At 42.9% G+C, this 26,279-nt stretch overlaps 1 protein-coding gene across 3 annotated transcripts in view; it reads left to right on the plus strand.

Annotated features, from left to right (window-relative positions):
• Positions 1-26,279, plus strand: part of LOC308130740 (adenylate cyclase type 6-like) — a 32,414-nt gene continuing 6,135 nt past the window's right edge. Inside the window, exons 1-7 of one of the 3 annotated variants that reach the window (XM_080497184.1) lie at positions 234-354; positions 4,476-4,738; positions 4,844-5,504; positions 5,589-5,783; positions 24,137-24,286; positions 25,353-25,474; positions 26,159-26,270. In XM_080497184.1, coding sequence (XP_080353310.1) covers positions 4,719-4,738; positions 4,844-5,504; positions 5,589-5,783; positions 24,137-24,286; positions 25,353-25,474; positions 26,159-26,270 — 1,260 coding nt within the window. In that variant the 5' untranslated portion in view covers positions 234-354; positions 4,476-4,718. Of the gene's footprint in view, positions 123-233; positions 355-4,475; positions 4,739-4,843; positions 5,784-24,136; positions 24,287-25,352; positions 25,475-26,158; positions 26,271-26,279 lie in introns of those variants that run through there. The other 2 variants (XM_080497183.1, XM_080497182.1) reach the window with 2 other exon arrangements.

Genomic DNA, 26,279 nt, shown 5'->3' on the forward strand with positions numbered 1-26,279 from the left:
CTTGGACAGCTTCAGCCACAAATGCTCCTCCACCCTGGCTGCTCCGACGCACGGCGGCCGCCACGCCACATCGGATTGCGCGCTGCGGTCCTGTCGGGGAAGAGAAACAGAAGATGATCTCGGTGAGTGCCGTCTTTTTTAACTGCTGGCTGCTGCTGCTGCTGCTGCACACTGCAGGCCGACATATATAATATATGTTCTCCTGTCACACAAACGTCTCAAACGCTGTTGCGCGGAGCGGCGGACGCCCGTGCCAGCTCTCCAGTCAATACTCCATTGCTGCCGCGAGTGAATGACATCGCTGCTGCGAGGCCTCAGCTTCACATTTGGCGGCGGTTGGCAGAAGGATAGGCGGTCAGTACATGTTCCCCCCGCCGGTGTCCGATCACAACATATCTGCCAGTGGAGGAGGGAAAAAAAAAAAAGGGGGATGAGCTGCATCACAGTGCGTTTTGTGCGCCTTAGCACAGCTGAAGGGTGTTAACAGGCTACATTCACAGGCATGGAGCTGCTCCCAGCTCCCATCATTCCCTCAAAATGATTCATACGAGCCGCAGATATTTTTTAATGACATCAATTTTTAACCCCGTTTAACTCACCGTGGGCTTTTTTTTCCCCCTGGGGTGTTTTGGAGCAGTGCTCGTGTCTCATGATCTTGTCCATCCTCTGACTGATGCTGAGGAATGTGCAGCAGCAGGAACATGCTTATATCTGTTTATTTACCCAAGACTTATGTTTGTCAATACACTCATCCCCTGAGCTATTGCCTTTTTTCTCCCCCTCTTCCCCCTCCTCCTGCAGATTAAAGGACATTGATTTAAAAAAAAAAAAATCATGAGGTTAAATACATGACAGAGGTGCGTTTGAGTGCTATCTTGTGCAAAGGGGACGGCGGCGGAGTGGTTTTTATGGTCCCCGCTATGGTTGTCACATAGGCCACGGTGTTATGTAACAAGAAGCCTACGCTGTTTGAATGCGGGCCCTCACACACGGCCTGCCTGCCTGCCTGCCTGCCTGCCTGCCTGTGCATGGCACTCACACACACCGGACCGCAAACACATCAGCCGCACATTGAGCGCCGCAGAAAACATTGCGTATGTATGTTAAATATAGGGTATATAACAATGATCTACAAATGCGTGCTTGATCTATTTTTGCATCGGTGCCATCCCAGAGAGGGAGAGAGAGAGAGAGAGAGGGAGAGAGAGAGAGAGAGAGAGAGAGAGAGAGAGAGAGAGAGAGAGAGAGAGAGAGAGAGAGAGAGAGAGAGAGAGAGAGAGAGATGTCTCCCCCCTGAATGAATGACTTAATGCTGGCTGTTTGAGGCTGTAACACCAGTGTAGGAAATGCTCCTTAGGCATTGCATTGCCACCCCCCCCCCCCCCCCACACACACTGACAGCACAGCGACGTTTGCAAATGGGTATGAGCTGGTCGACCTTGTGCCGGGGAGCGAGGGACGCAGCCGGGGAGGAGGCGGGGCGGCGGGGGAGGGGGGGGGGGGGAGGTATGGGGGGTAGTGGTGGTGGTTCTCCTTGAATCGCGTCGATCCGCTGCCAGGGAGGAGGAGGAGGAGGAGGAGGAGGGCTTCGGACGGATACGTGCCGAGAGAGAAGGTGCATGCTGGAAAAAGATCTAGCGAGGAAATGCTATTTTTTGCTCCGGCAGCACAGCACGCCTCTTCCCCGGCCGAGGAGACAGCAGCCGCGGCGTGCGCGCGTGTTTCCGCCGCGCGTCCGGAGGCCCCGGTAAGATCAGCTGGTTTTGGCCCGGGCATATGTGGATGTTTTATAATCCAATCAGGGGACGAGGAGGAACAGCATTGGCAATGACTGACGGATCTGTCACAGCATTATTATATTTACTTTAATAATAATAAAAGAAAAAGTGCTGTAGGGTTGTTATGCTGATATCACAGCAGATGGAAACGTGATAAGATATTGACCAGGTCAACATAAAGTCTCAAATTAATATCAGGGCAATGTCCACATTGAATTCATAGAAACCTTTAGCTGTGACATGTGCAGGGAGATTCTACATATTTTGAGTTAACTGATTTATCTTGGGCATCTCAAGCTTCTCAAATTTATTGTATGTAAGCAGTGTGGCAGCAGCATACAGGGAAATCTTTGTAATACAAAACAGGTTTCCACATTATTAACCATTACTGGGGTATTAGGGAAACCCCCTTTATACAATGTCCAGCAAAGATATACTGTATGACTGCTTTTGAAACACTTATAGCTTTGAAAAAGAATTCTACGAAACTGGAAATCACTGAAGGATCAAATGAGACTGAATGTGGCAGCGTTGCATAACCTGTTTTGTGTCATTTGTCTTCTCTAACTCGATGAATTAGGTTTTCAATAGCTTCTGTAGATTATTTGCTTTTCTCAAAAAAAGTTGTCTGTGTATTTTTATTATTAGTTGCTGTCTGGTACAATGTGGCCACTCATTTAGGATTCTGTCCTGAGTTTCGACTCCCAATCTCATACCAGTGCCTTCATGCCTGCTTGTGTGGAACTCGGTGGAGTAATCCACTTAGACTTTTACACGAACACAGGCCTTTCTGCACCATTGAATAGAGTCAGTAATGGACTCCCACCTGGACTGAATACATCAAACAAAAATAGAAATTGTTCAAAACATGGTTTGCGATTTAATGATGTAACCAATGCATTGTAGTCGAGGTAAGGAATCTGATTAGAAAAACACCCCCTGGTTGCTTCCCATCGGCTTGGCCACCAGGGAACCGAGCTCAAGGTTCACACAGGACCTGTTGGTGATTATATATGTCTTGGTTGACTTGCGAGCATCCAGGGATCTCCTAAATGACCTTAAGAAAGGGGCTTCTTTGCTCTCAATGTTGCCACTTTGGACCCCGTGTGGACAAAGTGGAATGAGGAGAGATGAATGGATGGTAATCTTGATAAAAGAATAGCTAAACTAGTGAAATTACATACTTACGCACAAGACAACAAAGAACTGTCAATGTCGTGCGCAAAAGCATGATGCATAGTAACTGAGCTATGTGATCACATAATGCTCTTATATGTATCACCAGTATGCATTTGTAAAAATCTCCTTGTATGCAAACTATATACATTACCGGTACTGATAATCTGATTCCGTTTCTTACTCCCGTACAAAGTACATTCTAGTGAAAGTAATAAGTAGCCCACTGAAGGGGATAACTAACTCGACCCATTGTTTCTGTTCGCTCTTTTTATAAAAGGCCATCATTAATAAAAAAAAATAAAAAAAATCCTGCTCTAAATCTGCTCTGTTGCCAATAATCATTTCATGCAATTTCATTACTTATTCACTCTGTCACAGATGTCACATTCAATAGCAGCCTTTTCCCAGTGGTCATGCCCCTCTCTTGTCTCTTAAGCCGTTTTCCCCCCCTTTTTGCGTCGGTGGTTGATATCAGACCTCATGTTCAGAAGCTGTGACAGGATGCGGGCAAATTTTAAACTGGAGAATCGATTCTGTGTTGAAAATATCAGGAGTATAAAGAAAAGATGTTTGTTTTAAAATGTCAGGGGAAAAAAAAACAACAACAAAATAACAAAAAGGAATACAAGATTGCAGAAATGAGGCCTGACAATAAAACGTTAGTGTTTTAATTTTTTTTTTTACTGCAAACTATCAGTTTATTATGTTGAGATTTTTTTTTTCCAGGAAAAAGGCACAACTTTAACATGGATGAATATAAATTACTTTCCACTCGTTCTGATATTCACGAAATATCTCTTCGTTTCAATTTCATCCAGCGGGAATTCTTCGTTGACATGCATGTGCGTGAGATGTTGTATGCATGTTGTCTGAAGCTAAAAGCAAAGTCGTTGTAGCTCTATGTCGAAAGCAGCTTTTTGATATATAGCTGCAGGGCCCCAGATCCTGTCATGCTGTATATACCACTGCTGTCTTGACAGTGTCCTGCTGTCCGGCAGGATTTATCTGTATTTTTCACTGTTTATCATTGATTTTGATTAGAAGCAGAGCTCGAAGGAGTCTTTGTGAGGCCAGCGAACTTGAAAGTGCAGTTGTGCGTTTTATACCAGAGATTTTTTTGCACGGGGGTCAACTTGAGTAAGTTTCGGTTCACCTTAAAAAACCCAGATCTACATGCTATTTTCGGTCCATTCCTCCCTCCCTCCTTCCCTCCCTTCTCTCACAGTGAGAACGAGCTCTCATCCGATGAGTCTGTCTGCTTTTTAACACAATCTCTCGCTATTCCGGTTTCAGAGACGTTGAATTTATTTCCTGTCAGTTTTTTCCTCAATTTTTTTATTTCCCCAGCAGCTAAAAAGGCACAATCTGAGTCAGCTTAGTCCCTTGGTATGATTATCAGCATCAACTACAGTCTGTAAAATTCACATTCACATGAGTGTATTTGGGGTCATCTTCTACATGTTTCTGTCATCTTTCTCACTGTACAACTGTCTGTGTGTGATTTTTTTTCTCCTCTAGACCCAGCAGAAGCCGTGGAGATAGGCCTGGCATTAGAGATTGGTCTTCATATTAATCTCTCTCTCTCATCAATAACTCTGGGACAAACATCTGGAGCGTTGCGCACTGTTTGACCCCCATCCAGCCACTCCCACCCTGCGGTCCTGCGGTGTGGAATAGACAGACCCCCCCTCCTCCTCCCTTCTTCAAATTCTATCCACAGGGATAAATGAGTGAACCGGCAGTGAGGGAAAGGGCTGGGACATGTACCAGAACCCCAACAGGTAAACAAACCACTCCTTCCGTGAGATAGAGGAGTGAACTGTCCTGAAAACATGGTTTTGCTGTCGTGGTTGTTACTTTTTTTGTGTTTCTGTCTGCTCCCGCAGAATGTCCTGGTTCAGTGGTTTCCTAGTTGCCAGAGTGGACGACCACAAGACTGCTTGGGGGGAGCGCAATGGCAAGAAGTCCAAACGGAAGGGAGGCTCATCACTCTGCAACCCGCGTTACATGAGCTGTCTGCGGGACCCGGATGCTATGGAGCCCCCATCCGGAGCCCCCCTCCATCAGCATCACCGTGGTGGGATGGCTGGCGCCGTGGGAGGCGGGGGCAACTTCGGCGTCCGTTGCGGATGGCAGGAGGACCACTACGGCAAAAGGGGAGGGGCTCCTGGGGAAGGGGTTGGGCTGAAATCGGTCAACTTGGGCTTCGAGGACGGCGAGTTCAAGGGCAGGAAAGGGGGATGTAACGGAGGAAGTGGCGACATGGGCGACGAGGGTCCCAACGGTGCAGCGGGGGTGGTGACCGCTGCGGACTGCTGGCTCAGGGTGGTGCGAGTGTTTCAGTCGAAAAAATTCCAGTCCCGCAAACTGGAGCGCCTGTACCAGCGTTACTTCTTTAGGCTGAACCAGAGCTCTCTAACCATGCTCATGGGGGTACTTGTGATCGTGTGCGGCATCATGCTGACCTTCCACTGTGTCCACGCCGCCCCTCACGTGGCCTATTCATCTGCTCTGTCAGTGGCGATGGCGCTCTTCATGGCTCTCATGGTAGTGTGCAACCGCAACGGCTTCCACCAGGACTACATGTGGATGGTCAGTTACCTGGTGATCGGAGTCTTGGTGTCAGTGCAGGTGTTCGGGGTGCTCATGGTGGCACCCAGGAGCGCCTCAGAAGGCATCTGGTGGTCCGTGTTCTTCATCTACATCATCTACACACTGCTGCCTGTGAGGATGAGGGCGGCGGTGCTGAGCGGAGCTGTGCTGTCCATCATACACGTGGTCACCAGCTGGCAGATCAACCAGGAAGATGAGTTCCTCTGGAAACAGGTAAGAAATCGGACTGTTCCGTCTTCTTGACTCAAAACTGACAGTGATGGTGAACGGTGCAGAAACTATTAGATATCAACTATCAACCCGTCCTCGGGATTCTCGGAAAGCAGTGAACCTGTATGAACATTTTACCCGGCAGTTATAATACAATCAGGTGTCAAAGCATTGACACAGCTGTTTATTTTTAATGCTGTGGTTTCTTCAGAAAAGCATTTTTGAAACAGTTTATTATTTTGAAATGGACCCGACTGCTGTGTGTTCTGCGTTGCATTATTTGGCATTGCCTCATATTTCAAAGGTTGCGCTCATTTTATTTGTTTTTAAATAATTTGCAGTGCGACTTGAGTAGTGTTCTATGGTTGACAGTAGCCTTTCATCCACCACTATCCCGCCCCTGAGCCTGATGGGGTAGAAATTTGCATACACTGAAGTTCAAGTCATTGATGAGTAAGTAAATATTAGAGGAAGTAGATGACTGTTTTCTTTTGTGCTGGCGTGTGGTTTTAATTTGATGATTGATCTTGGTATACAGTTAGAGCCTAACATATCTGACTACATTTAAAACACTGCATTTATAAGACTGGCTTGATATTCATGATGGGGTGACAGTGTGTGAACTGGCAGCACGGCTGATGCAGTGCAAACTGTTCCACTGTGCTTTGTCACCACAGCGTAGAATACAATGCGATACAATAGAGTTCTTGTAGCATAGCTCAACACAGAAAAGAACACAGGATGAATAGCATAGAAGTTAAAATGTCAATGAGATGGAATTAAGGGCTATAAGCAGTGACTGGTATAAGCGCAGAAGAATGAAATTAACAGAAAAAAACAAAACAACAAACACTGTTTACAAGGAAGAGTTATAAGAGGAATGAAGGATCTCTTGTGGTGCTCTGTAGAGCACTTTGGTGGTCTCGGTCTGTTGCTGGAGGGGCTTCTGCTGCTGACCAGGACATCATGGAGGGGGTGTATCTGTATATTTACATGCACTCGGGTGCTTATGGATCTTGCTATACAGTGCGTTGTTTGTGCGTTGTGGCAGGGACCCAGAGGCTCGCTGAAGGTCAGCGGGCTGAATGAACCGCTCCCGGTCGGGCCGCTGTGTGTGTATGTGCATGTGTGCTTTTTGTACGACAGCGGGAGAATACCATGATATAAAGCAGTATCTCTCAGGTCTCTGTGCTCTCACACAAGGGACGCTTTGTACTTTTTGTCCAAGGGCGGGGTGATGGGGCTGAGGCCAGTGTGGTGGCTGTTTGCCTTCTGTACTGTCTTAGCTGTTTCACCAGCGTCCTTTCCCCGGGGAAAAGTTATGCAAAATATGATAGGAAGGCCATTACATGAAAACAATAGAAGGATATCTCAAGTAATGACCACTGATTAATACGGTAATGTCTTTGCCATGACTTTGAGTTATCCATTCATTAAGATATCCTCTCACATGTGAGTGTTACATAATCTTATTGCTGTGTACAACTAAGTCTCCAAAACCAAAACAAGTACTGCACAGTACTCTCTGCTCATATTGTGATTCTGTTCTTTATAGATTAATGACTGAAGTACAGGACGAGATGAGGGATTCGTGGGAACTTGATAATAACCATGTGCTCCGTCACGTTTTGCATGATATACCGTAGGATAATCTATCACAGGCCCCAGCATTGTTTGCCATCATTAAGTGAATGGATGTCATGAGATCGCCACGGCCCAGCAAAGCAGCGTATCCCTGAGGTCGCCTGTGTACTCTGTGACACGGTAATACAGTGTCATCAATCACTGCTTCACGCCTGTGTGCAAGTATTTCCTCTTTCCCCAATAACTCATTAACCTCGCCGAGTTTCTGCCGGTGTTGATGGGTGCAGATGATTATAAAATTGTGTCATCATGGGGTCTGCACGACTCAGAGTTTGATTCTGGATGTCTGATTCGACTTCACGCCTCTCGTCAGTCACCATGAGTGACACTGTGTTGATTTCAGCATGAGATGCTGATTCATTTCCATTCATTTGGAGGAGAAATTTTTTTTTCATTTTTGTATCTGACGACAGCACTTTTGTGAACCGCCATGAGATTGATCAAAAATACATGCTTGCGTTACAATTTAGAAACATAATTGCTTATTTATTATTATAATCAGTTTCCTGTGTGATCTTCTTGTGCACGTTTCAAGAAATTTTTAAGTTCATTCCAGCCTCAGGGTTTACACAAAGCACGAGAGTTAATGCCTGAGATGTATGAGAACAACACACCAATACCGAGAAATTCTGAAAATGGGACAAGGCTGGTAGTGCTGTAACAACCTTAAAACCACAGAGGAGCTATAATAAAGATTAATATCCTCAAAATAAGCCCCAAAACAATCCTACATTCACTATTGAAGTTCATTTTGAGATATATTGTTTTCAGATGTTTTGGTGCTAACTGTGTTTTGTGTTGTTTGTGTTTGTCAGTCAACTGATAAAACAGATAATGAGACGATTTTAACCTTTTATGTTACAGAAATGTTTTTAAAGGCATTATAACCAAAATGTTTGCATGAAGGTGAAAGATCTTGTTACAAATCAACAGTGACAAAGAAAACTTCTTTCTAATGAAATATGTAAAATGTTGATCAAAAGCATGTCAGGTAGCTTGAGAAGTGAAGCCACACCGACTCATATTTGCACGAGCAGTTGTATTATTTATGTCATCTGATGTTTTGACAGGCAGGCTGAAATAAAAAAACCAAAAAAACCAAATTGTGCTGTCTATCATACCGTATATAGGCCATCTTTAGTCTCGACACAAAAAGGTTAAGCTGAAAGCAGGACGGTGGTTTATTCGGAGCTGCGTGCTGGCTGTGGCTCCGGTTTTAGAGCAGGTTGTCCTCCCGTTTGCAAGGTTGGCAGTTCAATCCCATCCCCACCGGTCTATGTGTGGAAATGTCCTTGGACAAGATGCTGAACCCCAAGTTGCTTCTTGCACACGTAGTGCTGTGTCCACTCCTCTGTGGGCGTGTACATGAGAATGACCTACTAAAGCCTTTCGAGTCAGCCAAAGTGGAGGAAATGAAAAACATAAATGAAGAAGATATTATGATGTTCCATAGTATCTTATTTACGTGTGTGTTTTAACGTATGAAAATCCGCATTATAATCTTTATTCTCCTAAGAATTGCCTACGTATCTTCCCAGTTGCTCGCAATATGTGTAAAGGAAGACATGTCAAAGGTATCCGGTGGTTATATGTGGAGTATTTTATTGTGGACTCTTTAAATTTATGGCTCCTAATCCAATCAAGCTTTTCAAAACACATGCAGGCCATCTGGTTGTTTCCTGAGCTGTATTGCTTCTGGCGCTGGTTCCTGTGTGTGTTTTCACAGCTGCCTACAGTAGAAAGGAGTATTTGCTGTCAGATTCACTTTGAGTGTCTCATTGTGCATCGTTACATACAGTAAACCACCTCGCATGAAGGTTTCAATACTAAAGCCATAGCAGACAACATGGCCTCTTACTCAGTCATCTTGCTTACAAATCTCGGCCTCTTAAGCAGAAATCAATCAGCCACCGCTGCACAATACGTCCACATGTGCAAACCCTCGTGTCACGCACACGCACGCACACACACAGATTCTTGCTTTGTTAGGGTTGACGCCTTCCCTTCTCGTCTCTATTGAGTGTTTGTCAGAATCGCTGCTGTTTGTTTTTCTTTGGGAAATAACATCACAAGACAATGGTCCTGCCTGCATGTGTGGGTGTCCGTTCCAGTGTGTGTACTGACATGTTCTGTGTGTGTGTGTGTGTGTGTGTGTGTGTGTGTGTGTGTGTGTGTGTGTGTGTGTGTGTGTGTGTGTGTGTGTGTGTGTGTGTGTGTGTGTGTGTGTTTCCCTGTCCAGGATTAAATCAGAAAGAGGACGCTTCATACACTTTTTTTATTTTGTGCACTTGATGGCTGCCAATTTGCTTGTCAGCGAAAGTTTTTCGATTTTTTTTTTTTCCTCTTTCTTTTATTTATTTTTTTTGACAGAAACGTCGCACAATTGCACATTCTTCCCCGCAGAGTTATTTTGCCCGTGGCTTCTGACAATAGCAAGCATTGTTATGGGGATGTTGTTGACACAAGTGCTGTGAGAGGTCAAAGACTAATTCCTAAAAATACGTGGCCCTTGGTGTTTCTGCTAACCGTTGCGTCACATGGAACAGTCTTATCAGAGCTTGCGTCAGAGCAACAGGCAGGTCACTCTATCCCCCCTCTTCCCTGGATACACATCGGCCTGCATTTTCAAATAGCCTGAAACACACACACACACACACACACACTCATGTACACACACAATGGCACACAGGGGACACAAGGTGCTGCTAATACTGTTTAGCCACAGATTTCTTTGTTTTGCAGTTGTGGTGCGTTAATGGAGTGTGAGTAAATTGGAGCTTTGAGAGTGGAAAAAATGGTGGGTCAGGACCTGAAAAGCACAATAAACAGCGCAGAGGGCAAATCAGGCCTCTGTGTGGATTGAGTGGACTTTGAAGTCCAGGGACAGTCAGCATGTGCCTCCTTTTCAAGAGTGTTTTTTTTGTTGTTATTGTTGTTATATCCGTTAGATAAGATAAACAGATAAATAAGAACATGTTACTCATGGAGGAATGTGCATGAACGCAATGTGACCTCAGGTGTAGCCTCGTGTCTAACTTTCCAAGAGGCTGTTTACTCAAATTTCACATTTCCAGGATGTCAGGCGGAATAGATGCATTTCAATCCGAGCGAATCTCACACCGAATCGACCGCATCAGCTGTTCACAGTTTCACTGTAGCTCACAGTGCTAAAATAACCTTGTGTGCGCATCACGCGTCGAGGTGGGAGACTCGGATCTCAGCTGAGGGAGTGTCAGCCCACCACGGTCACCTGTGCAAAGCCCTTTCTATAGAACGAGGCACCTCGTATATGGAGAGGGAAGAGGCAGCGAGGCGCTGCCATGGGAGGAGAATCTGATATTCTCCCCACGCAGTCCTTCCACAGCCTCCTTGATAAATAATTTGTGTGTTTAACTCGGCAGCAGCATTTTAACGAGGATACCTGTCACATGTACACATCGCGCATGACGAGGATGGGCGCTGAGTGAAAGGTTCCTACACTCCCACGCAGACAAAAAACAACCCTCCCCCAAAAAAAAAAAAAACCCAAAACAAAACAAAAGCAAACCAACAACAACACTGCAGCTTCACGCAAAAGATCCACACAGAATGGCAGATTTATTTTTCTGTGTTAACACTTTGCAGTATTTTGTGCCTGCCTTCATATATTTATATGGAGTTACCGAAACACACACACTTTTCACACACACTTGTACACACATTATAGGCAATTGGCGTGGCGACAAGAGCAAAGGAAAAAGGAGTTATCAGTTCAGCATCACTTCTGAGACTGATGGGGAATAAACAGCATCGTTAAGTGTCTCCCTCAGTGCTTGTGTTGAGTTGGTCCAGTGGTTGCCATGGAAACAACTACGACTCAAGCAGCCGAGACCCAGTTTGGTAACCGTTGCATCAAGTAAAGATGAAAAAAAAGAAAAAAAGAAAAAAAGGGAGAAACATTTGAAAAATCGGGTCATAATCGATTCCTGACAGTCACTTCTTCTTCTGAGAGTCAGATGAAGCTCCGGGGCAGGAGAGGGGAGGTGGGTTGAGGTTGGGGGGGTGTGGGGGTGGGGGGGTTGGGGGGGTGCTTTCTAAGTCACTGCTGTTTGGCCACTCGGACAGATTCACGCTTTGTTTTTCCTCCCCCCCGCTGTGGAAATGAGACGGTCCATAATTAAACATGGTGATGACAAGGAAGAGGTCATATGAGTGGACGTGGCAGGGAGTCGAGAGCGAGGGATGCACAGGATGTTGTTTGCTAGTTGTCTGGTTCGGAGAAGCTTATCTCTGGTCCGCAAGCTATGACTGTGCATCTTTGTAGCCGTTGCTGCTGTGGAAACAGTGCAGGACGGCGTTTTCAGGCCTCAAAAATACACAGTCTAAATGACTGACCTTCTGTCATCCACGCGGGCTTCTCTTACTGCCACTGATAATTGGTTTACAGTACTAATTACAACTCCTTTACATTCCTCTAATACTGACTTAATTCCTGCATGAGGTGTATTTATCCCTCAGCTTGTTGCCCGTCCGCAGCATGAGCAATCTGGCGTCATTGTGGGGGTCCAGAAGCTCTCGATAGCATTGTGAAAAAAAGGTTTTGACTTCTTCGCTGTCCATTTTTATGCAGATTTTGTTTCCGTTTAAATATAAAAGAAGCACTTTGGCAACAGCATTGCCGGACCGCTTTGATAGTCACACTCTCTCCACAGAAGTCACACCCGCCTCGCTGCCAGCAGAAATGTGTGTGCATTTTTTTCTTCTTCTTCTTTTTAATTATTAATATTTCAGTGTGAGGACCCCCGGCTTGTCCCTGGCAGAAACATAATGGAGAAATAAAGGAGTTCCAACACGGTTGTCAAAGATCAAGACAACTGGCTTTAGAATGCGAGGAACTGTTTGTGACTCAGCTGTACATAATTTATGTGACATGTGTATGGTGTTGTTTCTGTGCCAGAACCTCTGAAACATTCAAAGATGTGTAAAACCACATAACAAAGAGAAATGACTTCAAGTCTGTGTGCTTTCGTGTTATTAGACTTGTGGTGTTAGAGCAGAGAAAAAGCTGGTGTGTTTTAGCTTAAAAAAACAAAACAGGTTTGTTGTCACAAAATGAAACGTGACTGACGCTCTGAAAAAAAAAACCCAAAACATTACTTTGGGGAAATTTTAAAAAACAACAACACACATTTATGTCATTTTGAGTCAGCCTCCTATTTTCCATCTTTTGTGATTCATCTTAGGCAAATCATTTTGTATAAACTCATATTTCTTTCTTCAATACACACACACACACGCACGCGCGCGCACGCACACAAAAATCCATCACTTCTTCAACAAATTTTAAGACTCCATTTGCTTATGCATCTTATAGTAAACTGCCTCAGTCCGAGAGCAACAGAAAGAACCGATTACTTAACTGAACAATGTAAATCTGTCATTTTAAATTTTTCGTTCAGTTTTCATTTCGATTCTTTCATTCAATCTACTGCTGGGACAGTATTTTGACCTAAATTATTTCTGTATCTGTAGATGAGGGACTTTGTATGAATCACGTAGTGGATCATCTGTGTGCAGAGTTAGATATTTAAAAATTCCAGTGATGGAAGAACGACTGAAAAAATATACTGCTGGCTTAAAAGTATTGTCTTAACATGAGATTGGGGTAGATTTGGATGCTGGAAAATTGTAATGAATCAACTTTGTTCAACTTTGTTTATTTACACTCATTAAAGAAAAAGTTAGAGAATTAGCTTTTGTTGATCTAATGATGCTTTTTGGCAATAATGTTTTATACAGCTGGAAAGCTTGTCCCTTCAAAATGGTGTCATATTTGTTTGAAACATGCATTTGTGGGATGAGCAGAGCCGAGTATAGATATTAACACATGCACGTTTTGGTCACATTATAGTGGTTTTGAATTAGGAAAAAACATCCTGGTATAGTATTATCATGCTTTATTCTTTTACCAAAGGAAATCCCTACTCTAAATATATATTTGTATACATTTTTTCCTTTTGAAGATATTCTAAATATACCTTGAACACTGGTGTTTTTTACAGGCAGATTGAATTTAATACATCGGTAAGTTTAAGTGCAACAGCAGTTGGTAAATTCATTATTCCAAAGCTTGGTTACTTCATCATGATCATTTCTTCTTCCAATCTTTGATTTACTCTGTTCAGTTGCAAGCAAGCGCAGGCCAACAACCATCTCAATAGTTTCTCATGAGTTTCAATCAGGCGCAGGCCACTAGCGATGTGACACTTCTAATCATATACAGGAAGATGCCAGTGAAAGACAAAAATGTCTGGAGATCTGCACCCAGGGAAAGTATGGCTTTATGTGGCTTTATGTGCAAAGTTTGTATGTTCTCCGTGTGCACCTGTTTCCCTCCACAGTCCAGGAGCAAGGTTGACTCTGAAATGGCGTGTGTGTGTGTGTGTGTGTGTGTGTGTGTGTGTGTGTGTGTGTGTGTGTGTGTGTGTGTGTGTGTGTGTGTGTGTGTGTGTGTGTGTGTGTGTGTGTGTGTGTGTGTGTGTGTGTGTGTGTGTGTGTGTGTCTTGTTACGGACTGCTAACTTGTTCAGAGTGTACATGAGGGCTGTAATGAGGGCGCCTGCAATACCTGAGTATATTTTTATGATATTGAACATTTAGCGTTCAACCAGTCGCCGACTATAGATGTTTGCTTGTATCAGTGGTCTGAGCCATTTCAGAAATAGTTCTAAAGCCACTAGACCGACTTTATAATCAGAAAAAGCAATAAAGGCCAACGTTTTCCACAAAATGACCTACTAGTGACCCCCCTTCCTGTCAACCACAGCGCAGGTGACAGAAACTGGAAACTAGTGCGTCTTAAAATAATTTGATTGATGCTGTCCTGTTAAGAGAGTTTGGAGATTATTTCCTTCAAAACTCAGCTCTGCTGTTCATCACAGATGTGCAGAATTTGACAAAGTTCAAGAAATGGAAGGTCAGTTTTGGTTTGGTTTGGAGTAATAGCTGTTCTTACTGGTTGAGGTTTCACTGACTCGGCAGATTTTCCGTAAAAATATGGCGTACATGACGCATACACACGTATGACTTCCTGTGCTCCACACATGCGGCGTGCAGCTCACCAGGCCGAGCAGACGGAGCAGAGCGAACAGGCGGGGCCGACTATCTCTCTGTTGATGTGGTTCTGGTCATTTCAGATAAGGGCAGTGCGAGCTGTGTGTAGACATGAGGCTCAGGCTGAGTACACAAACCCAGCTGCAGCCGCCTGGCACCAAACACACACACACACACACACACACACACACACGCTTTCACAAAGGCTGTAAGTGACAGTGAACGCGAGTCTGACCGAGAGGAAGAAGGGAAAAGGAAATGAAATGAATATGGAAATAAATAAGCAACACTCTCCAGGAACGATAAGGGCCAACCTACGTGAGAGACTCTGATGTTTTGTCACGAGTGAAGCGCTGTCATTGTGTTTAGAATGCCGGAGTGCGTTTTTTTTTTTTTTACCGAGCCTGATCTAACACAGATGTTCTAAGGAGACCCAGATGCTCATCAAAGGCCAATGAGCTCCGACTTGCTCTCTCGCTGGACCCGTTTCAATAACAATACCCCATCAGTCATTGCTTCCCCTGGGATGAAAAAAAAAACCCAAAAGAAAAAGCCTCATAAATACAGCATCTTATTCTCTACAGTTTTCTGGACAGTGCTGTTTGGTTGCATTATTTGTCTGTCTCCAACTTGAAACGCTTTCAGTGTATTTCAGTGAGCTCTGAAGTCTCTGACAGCTCCGAGCTGTTTGAAGTTAATCTGAGCTGAAGAGATTAGTCGATTAATTGACAGTTTGTTGAATCACTCACTTTGCAGCGCTTCACAGTTTCCCTCACATGTTTGAGGAGCCTCTGTTCTGGGTTGTAATACGACTGATGTGTTGGTTGAAGACTGGTTTTCAGGTCCGGGGAGGGGGGGGGGGGGTCACTTTTTTTTGTTTTGTTTTGCCATAAACACAAGAGCAGAAGTGCGGATAATGAATATACATTTGTGTGTCTGTCTGCTGGACAGTGGTGTAGTGGGTAGCCCTCTCATGTCACAGCAAGAATGTCCCTGCTTTGAATCTGTGCATGTTTGCATGTTCCTTCTGTTCGTGCAATAGGGATTTTCAGGTACTCTGGTTTCCATATACAGTCTCAAAACAAACACTGACGGTCAAATTTGTTAAATAATGTTCCAATTATGCAAGTGTTCTACTTGTTCTACGGAAGCTATGCATGTTCTTCCTCATATTAACAGCTCTGTCCCTCTCTTTGTGCCGCTGTATTTCTGTTGCAAGTTGTCCCCATGTCATCTGTTTGTATTGGCAGCTCGTGAGGATGCGGGCTGTTATTCCAGGACATTTATCTTTGGCCTGAATGTTTTATAATATAAATGTTGTCGCGGAAGGGCGAAAAAGAAGCTGAAAAGATTTTCTTTCTTTCTTTTTTCTTTCTTTTTTTTTTTTTAACCCTACAAATATAACATTTTTACAATCATTATTAATTGTGTGTGATTTCAGATTCAAGCCATTTTTGAACTGAGGAAAGCCCAAGATGGTCAGTTATGTGGTCTCTGTTGATTTTACATTGGATGACCGTGGTGTTGTTTTATTCCCACAAACTCAATAGTTGAGCCAAGCTTACCTAATGTGGCTGTTTACACAACTTTAGATGGCATGAAACACATAATAAACCTCTTTCCCAAGACGTTCATCCAGGTTCTGAAAGTAAGAAAATACTGGGAATGGCAAAATACATGAAAATATATCTAAATTACAAAACAATTAGGTGTATTTGCGTGATATTGTTCACCATCAGCCTTTCCAGACCCTTTTCATTGGAGCCCCCCTACTGAAAACACATTTGGCTGATGTGTTTGGACACATCTGTGTTATAATGGGCTCAAAAGGTTTGAGAAGTATAGCAATAGAGGAGAACAAATACTATGTTAACTTTAAAGATGTTCCCTTCAGAACTGATATTTTCTCAATCAATTTTCAACTAATTAATTTAAGGATTTCCTCTCTGGTGCCTGAATCTTCTTGGCTCACCAAACCAGCCGTAACCAGAATGGGCTCATGACATTGTATAACGTCTGTTTTTCGGAAATGTCAAAAGATTGCATCTCAAATTCATCAGTTCGCATAAACGTTCCCTTTTATAAGGAACAGACTGTCTTCCATCAAGGCGCACAGTCATTTTCTTTTGCACGCTGCACAAACAACAGTGAACTACAACATGAAATCCATCATGTGATGCCCTGATCATAACAAACAGTGAATTTACGGAGAGTTTTGGGTGACAGCTGAATTAATCTAACACCTTTTCTTGTTTGACAGAAGGCTATTTGTGAAATTTACCTTATAGAGAGTAACTGTCGCAGCAACCTCTTTCACATAACCAATTGATGAATTATTACACGCAGTCGTCAGTCCTAAACGTCCGTAACGGGGACAGAAATCATCAGCATTGCTTGCTCTCTGCACCCTGCCTGAACCTGGGTGAGGGTAGGGTGGGGTGGGGTGGGGGGGACAGGTCTTTGGAGGGAGTCTGAGGAATGTGGGTGATAGTTGCTAAGTGAAAGCTGCGCTGCAATCTCTGATAATTCACAGTCACCGTGGGTGTGAATTTCGGGCCAACACGAAGCAGAACCTTTCACAAGACTGAGAAAGAAGCTCGTGCAGGGAGAGAGAGAGAGAGAGAGAGAGAGAGAGAGAGAGAGAGAGAGAGAGAGAGAGAGAGAGAGAGAGAGAGAGAGAGAGAGAGAGAGAGAGAGAGAGAGATCCAGATATAAATATATGTTTATAATCACCACCACATCTTCTGGCTTCATTCGAGGTCTTTAACAGGAATATTAAGTCAGAGTACTGAACATAACACCTGCACACACACACACACACACACACACACACACACACACACACACACACACACACACACACACACACACACACACACACACACACACACACACACACACACACACACACACACACACACACACACACACACACAGCACATCTTTGCAGGAAATGTAACTGATTGGTCGTGTCCTGCTAACAACTGAACTAAAAGGATTGAAAGTACAAGCTACACATCCAGCCTCCTTTTCAATATTTCGTTTGTCTTGATTCCTTGTCCGCTGACGTCACTTTCAGTGGCTCCAAGTCAAAGAAGAGGTACAGAGCAGTGATGCCACGTGTCGGGAAGCTTGCACGCTCAGACACATTCACCTTCATGTGGTTGTTGTTAGGAGCTGTATGAGCATCATGGAGCGATATCTACCTGTCGCTGTGCAGCGTGAACCCCGAGAGACACTGTGACACTGTTTGGACGCAGTCAGTTTGAAATGGGTTTCAAATGCTATGGGCCTCTTCCTGCTGTGGGTCTGAATATGGGTTTACCCTTGGGAAGCCACAAGACATAAAAACAAACAAGCTCATGACAGAGAGGTTCCCAAACTCTTGACTCCTGAGGAAATGTGTTTCCTGACCATCTCGTGCTCAACGTTACACTCACATGTTGGCACATGTGTCTACAGCTGTTTCTAGGTGTGGCTCGCAAACCTAATTAATAGAATTTAAAAAAAGCCGTGACCTGATTTTGTGACCTTTTTGTAACCCAATGGAAGTTTTTCACAGGTCTGCATATTCTATATTTGATCTTGGTTTTTTTCTTCTTTTTTTTTTTTTGCCACAAAGAGTCACTTTTCACGTGAAAAACTTGCAATTCACCAGCCAGAAATTCAGACTGACGTCACAGTTCAAATGTAGATTTGCTCTATTTTTGAACAATTTCATAAAAGTGTGAACATTTAAGTAACAACCTGAAGCAGATCAGATCCATTCTGTCAAAGCGCCTCCCTGTTTAGACACAGACAAAACATGTGTAAAATACACTACATTGCCAAAGGTATTTGCTCAGCCATCCAAATCCCAATTGAATTCAGGTGCTCCACTCACAATCATTGCCACAGGTGTATAAAATCAAGCCCCTTAGCATCTATGGCCAAATATTCAAACAAAACACTCCTAAACCGTGTGCAAAGGGTTACTCAATGAGTTGAAGCTGCCATAGCTGCAAAGGGTGGCCCAATACAGTTGAGACTGTTCTGTTAATTCAGCTTTAATCAGTGACAAAAGCGTATAATAAAATAAAAATGCAGATTGTCATGTCAATTTAGCAGTGAATTCTGCTCTCCTGACCAGATTCTATGATTCTGGCCAGATTCTACATATATGATGCTTTATAGATGTGCAATTTTCAATTTAGTTGAGTCACTTTATTGTCAGTTATCCACTTTGTGTTTACATTTCTGCCATTTTCTTATTAATTTAACCGTTTTTGATGAATTAGGTAACATACTGTACATTAATATCTGTAAGAGAAACCACTTTAATGTCCTGGTGGCCACGTAATCCGTCACTGATATTAAAATGCAGATTACAGCTGGTTTAAATATAGCCATACCCATGTGTGTTTACATCTCGTCGGACGCAGACAGACATCTCGTTTGTCCACATTTTCTCACGTCTCTCTCTCTCTAACTCTTTCACGCACTCAGTCTGGAATAATGTCCCAGTGACCTTAAAAGTCAATGTTTACAGACTTAACTGTCAAGCCATCAGACTTCCTGGCTAAAATGAATGTCTGTAGTGCTGAACTCAACTCACCATAAAGAAAGAGAAAAATTACACACACACACACACACACACACTGAAATTTCTGGAGATTCCAACAGCTTGTTCTGGCTTCCCCTTCATTGTGGATGTTGGCTATGGAGAGATTTTATGAGATGTGAGGGCGGCGGTCAGTGTTGTCATCACAGCCTCAAATATAATGCCCAATAATTTTATATGCAGCACGTGGAGATTAGGAACTACTGAATGGATTCCTTTCATATTTTGGAGGCATTAATGAATCTACTTGTCTTTGTTGTGCTCAACGTTGTGGTCTTGGGAAGCCTTGACTTGTTGGTTATTGAAGGTAAATGCGTTTGGAAGGTAATGGAATAAGGTAAGTCTGAATACACAATGCTAGATTTAGACGTGTCAACTAATTGGAATTAAAATGTTCTTTCTCTCAACAGCAAAAATTGATCACCAGGAACTTTTGGTGCAATATCAGTAAATATTCTGACTCAGTTTAAATAAAATTATCACAATTTTTCCACTGTAATGTTTTCAAAGGTCATTGATCTCATTTTATTAAACATTAGGGTTAGGTTTAAGTATCAGCGTGTCCTTCAAGCTTTATGTAATTTAAATGCTCCCCAAAAATCTATAATTTTTTCATCCACATTGTTCATTTAGTAATAACATTTCTTATGAATTCATGCACAGGATTCATGGGGGGGGACGCTAAAATGTTAGAGCTCTAACATTTTCCTATGTCTTAAAAATCAGTGGGTCAACATTTCAGTCATTTATGTCCCAAAACTGCTCATGTAGTGTATTATTTATTCAGAAATATCAAATGCTATTGCTCAAATATTGCAAAGATAGTAAACATGAACATCCGATCTGCAGTATGGATGAAAGGAAGCTTGCAATGTAGGCATTAAAGCGAATAAACCCAGAGTTTATCTAACTCGTCGTTACAGGATACGACAAAAAAACTGTATTTCATATATGGTTTAAGAGGTTCCCTCAACTTTTTTTTCTTCTGTATATTGAGTTTTAATAGTATCACCTTATGATTAACTGAGCTCAATATGTGTAAAACATACACCTACCGAGAAACATTTCCTCCCTTTTTTTTTCCTTTCACGACCTGATTTCCTGTTTGTACCAGCGCCGCTTGTTGGCTCCGGTGCATCCAGAGCTGTGTTGATCATCTATTGATTAAGCCGGCATATCCCGCTCCCTCCTAAGCTGTCGGAGCTTTTAGTGACAAAATGCATTATAATCTGTGCTTGCAGAATAGCCAGTATTACTGCTGTTGTGCCCGTTCCGTCTAGATCTGTGCGGCCCTTATGTAATGCCATTTTCATATCGGGGATTAGGCCGAGGTCCGCTTGGCCGGCCGGCCGCTTCCATTGTGCCGCCCCCTGGGAAATGACCGCTTTTAGAGCAGGAAAAAAAGATTTATCTAAGATTTTTCACTTTATCTGATGTTGTCAATACCTGGTTTCTTGTCATATTGAGAAGAAGAAGTTCAATTGCTTATAAGCACTTCCAAAGGTGTATTTAGTTGGAAAACACATGTTTTGTTCATGTTTTATCATTTACTGGAATGATGTTATTATTATTATTACAACAATCAATCAATTTGGGCTCGTAGGAAAATGCAATCAGCCACACAGCAGGGTAATGGTTATCACTCTCACCTCACTGCTAGACGGTCATCTGCTTAAGGGGATATTCTGTGGGGACATTCTGTGTGCAGTTTGCATGTTTTTCTTCGTGCTGCCTGGTATTGCAGCTTCCTCCACCAGTTGAAAAAAGTGTATGTTGTATGGAGACTGCTTGTAACTTTAAATGTGAGTATGCGGCTCTGTGATGGACGGGTGCTTGTCCAGGTGTGACGACCTTTGCCAGTCGTCAGCTGAGGTCGACGACAGCGTCTTAAATCCTGGGTCTGATAACAGTAGGTTTTAGTCAGATTGGTGTAAAGATGCTTTTTGAAACTAATAGATATATGATTTCAAACCTTGTTTATTGATACACTTCATACCGCTAAACCATTAGCAGTGCATTGCATTGAAGTAAAGTCTGTATATCGGGAGGCGTTCAGATAAAACGAGTGTGGTTGAATAGGAACAGGTGTGGCGGCCTTGCACCGAGAGCGGGCATTGTGTACAGGTAGCAGGTAAACTGCCAAGCAGAGCTGCAAAAGAGGAGTGCTGTTACGTAAACACAGGACCTTACTGTGTACTCTGTAAACCTACGAGCCCCTGCCCTCTTGAGAAGAGCAAGCAATTAGTTTGAGGCCGCGAGCTCAGACACAGCGAGTGTGACCTGCAGCGAACCATGGGCGCAGAAATGTTTCCAACGGCCGCAGCTCATCGCATGTGCAAAGGAGACGCGCTCTCGTAAAATTATGCAGGCGACAGGAGACGCACACCTGCAAACACTCGTCCTGCTGCAGGTTTCACTTTTGTCTTGTGGCTGTTTTTGCTTGAACAGTGAGAGTAATGTAAACAGAGCCGAGAGCTGCTAGCCATCTGCCTAATGTCACTGTGGCCCAGCTCTCTCGCTCTCGCTCTCTCTCTCTCTCTCTCTCTCTTCCTTGTGCAGCTCCTAGTCTCACCACTAATTTCCTTCCGACCACTAACATCTGTCATTCCTCAGTTTTATCTCTGCTGTCCATTACGCTGCTGAATGGTCTTTTTTATTTTTTTTTTTATTTCAACCCAACCCTTTGTTTACGTTCTGTTAAAACTCATCTTCCCATTACACTTCTGTTCTCGTGTAAACTGTGTCACCGGACTCTCTGTTGTTATACATTAATTGGAGTATTCTTGAACATTGTTTGATGAACTTTAGTTGTGACTTCAGAATGGCTTTGTTTTTTTGAAATACACGTGCACAATTTGCAGTTGGTGAAAAATCAACCATCAGTAAATAAAAGCAGATATAAAATGTGATAACTGAGGCGGATAATCTGCAATAAACATTTACAGACGAAATAGTCACACACTTTCTGTTCAAATATGAAAGTAGTATAAAAAGGATTTATGAAATGCATGTTTAAAATAAAAAAAAATATTTTTTGTGAATTAGATAATAATTGCAGCTGAGAAGGGTAACTTCCACCTGGACTTTTCTCTATAAAAGTGGGTGACATTCTATAAAATTACATGTAATTATTCATACGTCTTTAGTCAAAGGCAAAAAAGCAATAAGTCATTATTATACAACCACAGCCCGCGTGTAGAACATGAAACAAGAGCTGACCTTTCTACGCCAATGTTATTTTGTCATGTTTGTTAATGGTGTGTCCAAAATGTTAACTGGTATTACAGGAACATGAACTTTTTGTGTACTTCCATTTTCACCCAGGAGATGTCAGTATGTCTCATCTGCCTCCATACACTACATACAGAACACTGTACAAGCTCATCAATGAAGGGAGAAACAAGCAAACCTGAAACGGCCAATTTAATAATCTGAAAACTGGAAAATTTTAAGTTGTGAGGCCGCAGGTGAGTTATTGGGCATATGGTTATATATGTTTACATTCCTGAGGCCTTTAGCTTTTCTGGTTGTTTGATACAGGATGTGTCATCTCGGGGCTTCCTTCTGGTGCTCAGGCGACCTTTGTTTGTGTCTGAGTGTCACGTCTAGACTGTAAACAACAAGGACACATTTTGTGGAAATGGTTTGTTCCCACGCCGCCGTAGAGGGGACATTTCTTTTTTTGAAGAAGAAGAGGGGGCACTGGAGGTTATCAAATTTGCAGCGACACATTAAGCCACGGACGCGTCTCAACAGACTTCAGCACACAGACATGCTGTAAAAAATCACTGAGTGGTTGCTGCACTGCGAGGTGTAAAGGCAATGAGTGATCCCACTTACAGGCCTGCTTCCTGTCAGAGGAAATGTGTGTGTGTGTGTGTGTGTGTGTGTGTGTGTGTGTGTGTGTGTGTGTGTGTGTGTGTGTGTGTGTGTGTGTGTGTGTGTGTGTGTGTGTGTGTGTGTGTGTGTGTGTGTGTGTGAGAGAGAGAGGCTTTTCAGACTGTGGAAAACACATAGACACTCAGTAATTAAATAAATGTGATTACCGGTAAATAGAAAAATTGTAGAAATTAAATTCAATTAAAATCCTAATATTTATGAGCTGGGACAATTGTTTGTATATGTTTTTATTTCATTGACAAAATGTAACTTGTTGCATCTCATCACACTGTTTTGGTGCAGTTTGAGTAAAGTATGATCTTCCACCTGCAGTAGTTAATGGGTTCAGTACAACACAATCATCCCTAGAACAACATCCGTGCAAATGAACAACATGTTTTTGCTTTTCTGGACATCCCGTAGTATTCCATGTCCTAAAGTTTACAGGTGGTAGCTGGAATACTTTGTTATGTAAAGTGAACGATAAATGCTCCATGATGACCACATCATCTGCGCAGTACTTGAATGACTTAATCTCTTGTACTTGTTATCGGACACCGAGTACAAGCAGACAGATTAGCCCGAGAGCGTTTTATTGGGTCTCAATGAGCTCCAGCAGGATCTGAGTGTTTCTGTGACTTCCTGTGCAGAATGAAGGCTGCTGGAAACCATCTGTCTTTGCTCGTTTTTTTTGTCAGCGGAGCTTCGACGTGGTCTGCCAGTGATCTACGTCCACCATCGCAAACTGACAATGGAATATTTTACCAGGTTCCTGTCACAGTTGTCAGCTTTTATCTGACACAGCTCACAGCATAAGGTGCTTAGATGCACAAACAGTATGTCGCGAGTCGCATCGCGGTGTGTCACGAACATGTCAGTTGAAAAAGAGATCAACTAAAAACGAATTAATTTTTGACCCCGAGAGCGCGTGCCAGACAAACTCTGTCCCCAGTTAAGCTTTTATGACCTTTTATATGATGGCTAGAGGGAAAGATGAGCCGCGGAGCTGCAGTGAGGATATTTTTCTTCTGGTTCTGTCTCCATCACTGTTTTTAAAGATTTCTCAAAGATTCCCATTTACAATAAGGCCAGCGAATGCAACAAAGCTCAGTACAGCAAATGTCCTCATTTATCCTCTGCAGGTGAGTGCTAACGTCCTGATCTTCCTTTGCACCAACATCATCGGCATCTGTACCCACTACCCCGCTGAAGTTTCCCAGAGACAAGCCTTCCAGGAGACCAGAGGATACATCCAGGCCAGACTGCATCTACAGAGAGAGAATCAGCAACAGGTAAGGCGAGGGAACACACTTCCACTGCTCCTGTAGAACAGTTGAATAAAATACAGATGAAATACAGATCCAATATCTTTAACGCTGACGGTAGTTTTTACTTTAAAGTTCAGTTCTTTTGTGCTCAAAATTCATTATGATGAATTAGAGATGTGTTGTTGCATTAAATCTTTTCATTATTTATTTCTGCCATTTTTAACCGTCGCTCTATCACAGTATTCATCATCAATCAGCAGCATTTTCTTTTCCATTATCTTTTATGTTTTAAATTTTTTTTGACCAAAGATTGTTGTTTTTTTTTAATTGTTTTTATATTTACATAATAGCACAACTGACAGGAAATAGCACATAGATAAACATATTCATCAGCGGTAATAAAAACGAGGATAAATCGAACAAAATAAACAATACTATGAAGTAGAAAACATACATTAATAAAAAGAGAGGGGAGAAATTAAATATATCACATTTATGGTAAATGACGTACAATACTGATGCACAGTTGCACTGTATTGGAAAGCATCTCTGTCTGTTTTAGGTTAAGTGAATACATAAATTGTGTTTCAAATGGTGGTTGTGAAAGTTTACTCCTGTTTTACAAAACTGCAATGAAGACATATCTGTACTTTGACATTCAGGACAAATCTTTAAGATCCCTCTGAATAGATATTGTCTATATTGACAAAATTACATTCAAATAAGATTGTTGAATCATAAATTAAAATGCATGTGGAGTTATTGTGAGTATTTTAGCTGCAGGAAAGAGAATCGGTGAGCAAATTTAAATTTCATTTTTAAAGTGGGAGAGGCTTGATTCCAATCGCTGCAGTTTCTATTCCCTTTGGCAATACACTAAACCCCAAGTTGTTTTTGAAATGGGATAGAGCATAAACATACGAGTGGACCTTCCAGACCTGAGGCCTCAGCGCCGTTACTGAATCATTCCCCTGAGCGCTTCTTTAAATGGTTTCATGAATTAAATTAAATGTGGGAACATATTGCATGTAGACAGTCATATTGTTAATGGCACAATCTGATTTTTGTGTCTCTTTCCCGTGTTTTCCAGGAACGGCTGTTACTTTCAGTGTTGCCAAGGCACGTTGCCATGGAGATGAAGGCTGACATCAATGCCAAGAAGGAAGACATGATGTTTCATAAGATCTATATCCAGAAACACGACAATGTCAGGTCAGCCGGGACACTTTAGCTCGTCGTTTACCCGCTACTTCAGCCTCGAGTTTGTTTGTTTTTAGTGCCGTACGTGTACGTTATTGTGTGATTAGATCCTTTTAGTGCGCGATGTAATGCATTGGTTAAATAACAGACAAAACAAAAGGAGCTTCTGCATCGTCCCTGACAATGATTAATCATTCGCGCACACACACACACACACACACACACACACACACACACACACACACACACACACACACACACACACACACACACACACACACACACACACAAGCGTGCTCACAGAGTCAGAGGAGGGTAGAGTGGTTTGGCAGAGTGGAGGCTAATTAACACTAGTGAGGGAATACTTAATCACCAGCAGCAAAGATAAGATAATCCCCAAAGATGGAGAGCTTCAGCACACATTCAATTACAGCACTGAGCAAACACTGTGTACACACACACACACACACACACACATACGCACGCCCGCACACACACATCTCCTTCAGACCTCTCTAAGGTCAAACTTTCTGCCTCTGTCAAGGTCGTCTGCCTCGATAGTACCCAACTGTGTTGAAGCTGTGCTCCAGCAATGAAATTATTATCACTGTCGACTGCACTAACTTTAGCACTGTCACTCACAGCAGAGGATTAACGGTGGCGGTTTTTTTTTCTGCTCCTCTCCTCCGCCTCCAGCATTCTGTTTGCGGACATCGAGGGTTTCACCAGCCTGGCATCGCAGTGCACAGCTCAGGAGCTGGTCATGACGCTCAATGAACTCTTCGCCCGATTCGACAAGCTGGCATCGGTAAGGAGA

Source organism: Blennius ocellaris (genome assembly GCF_963422515.1).
Source record: "Blennius ocellaris genome assembly, chromosome: 5".
NCBI lineage: Eukaryota > Metazoa > Chordata > Actinopteri > Blenniiformes > Blenniidae > Blennius > Blennius ocellaris.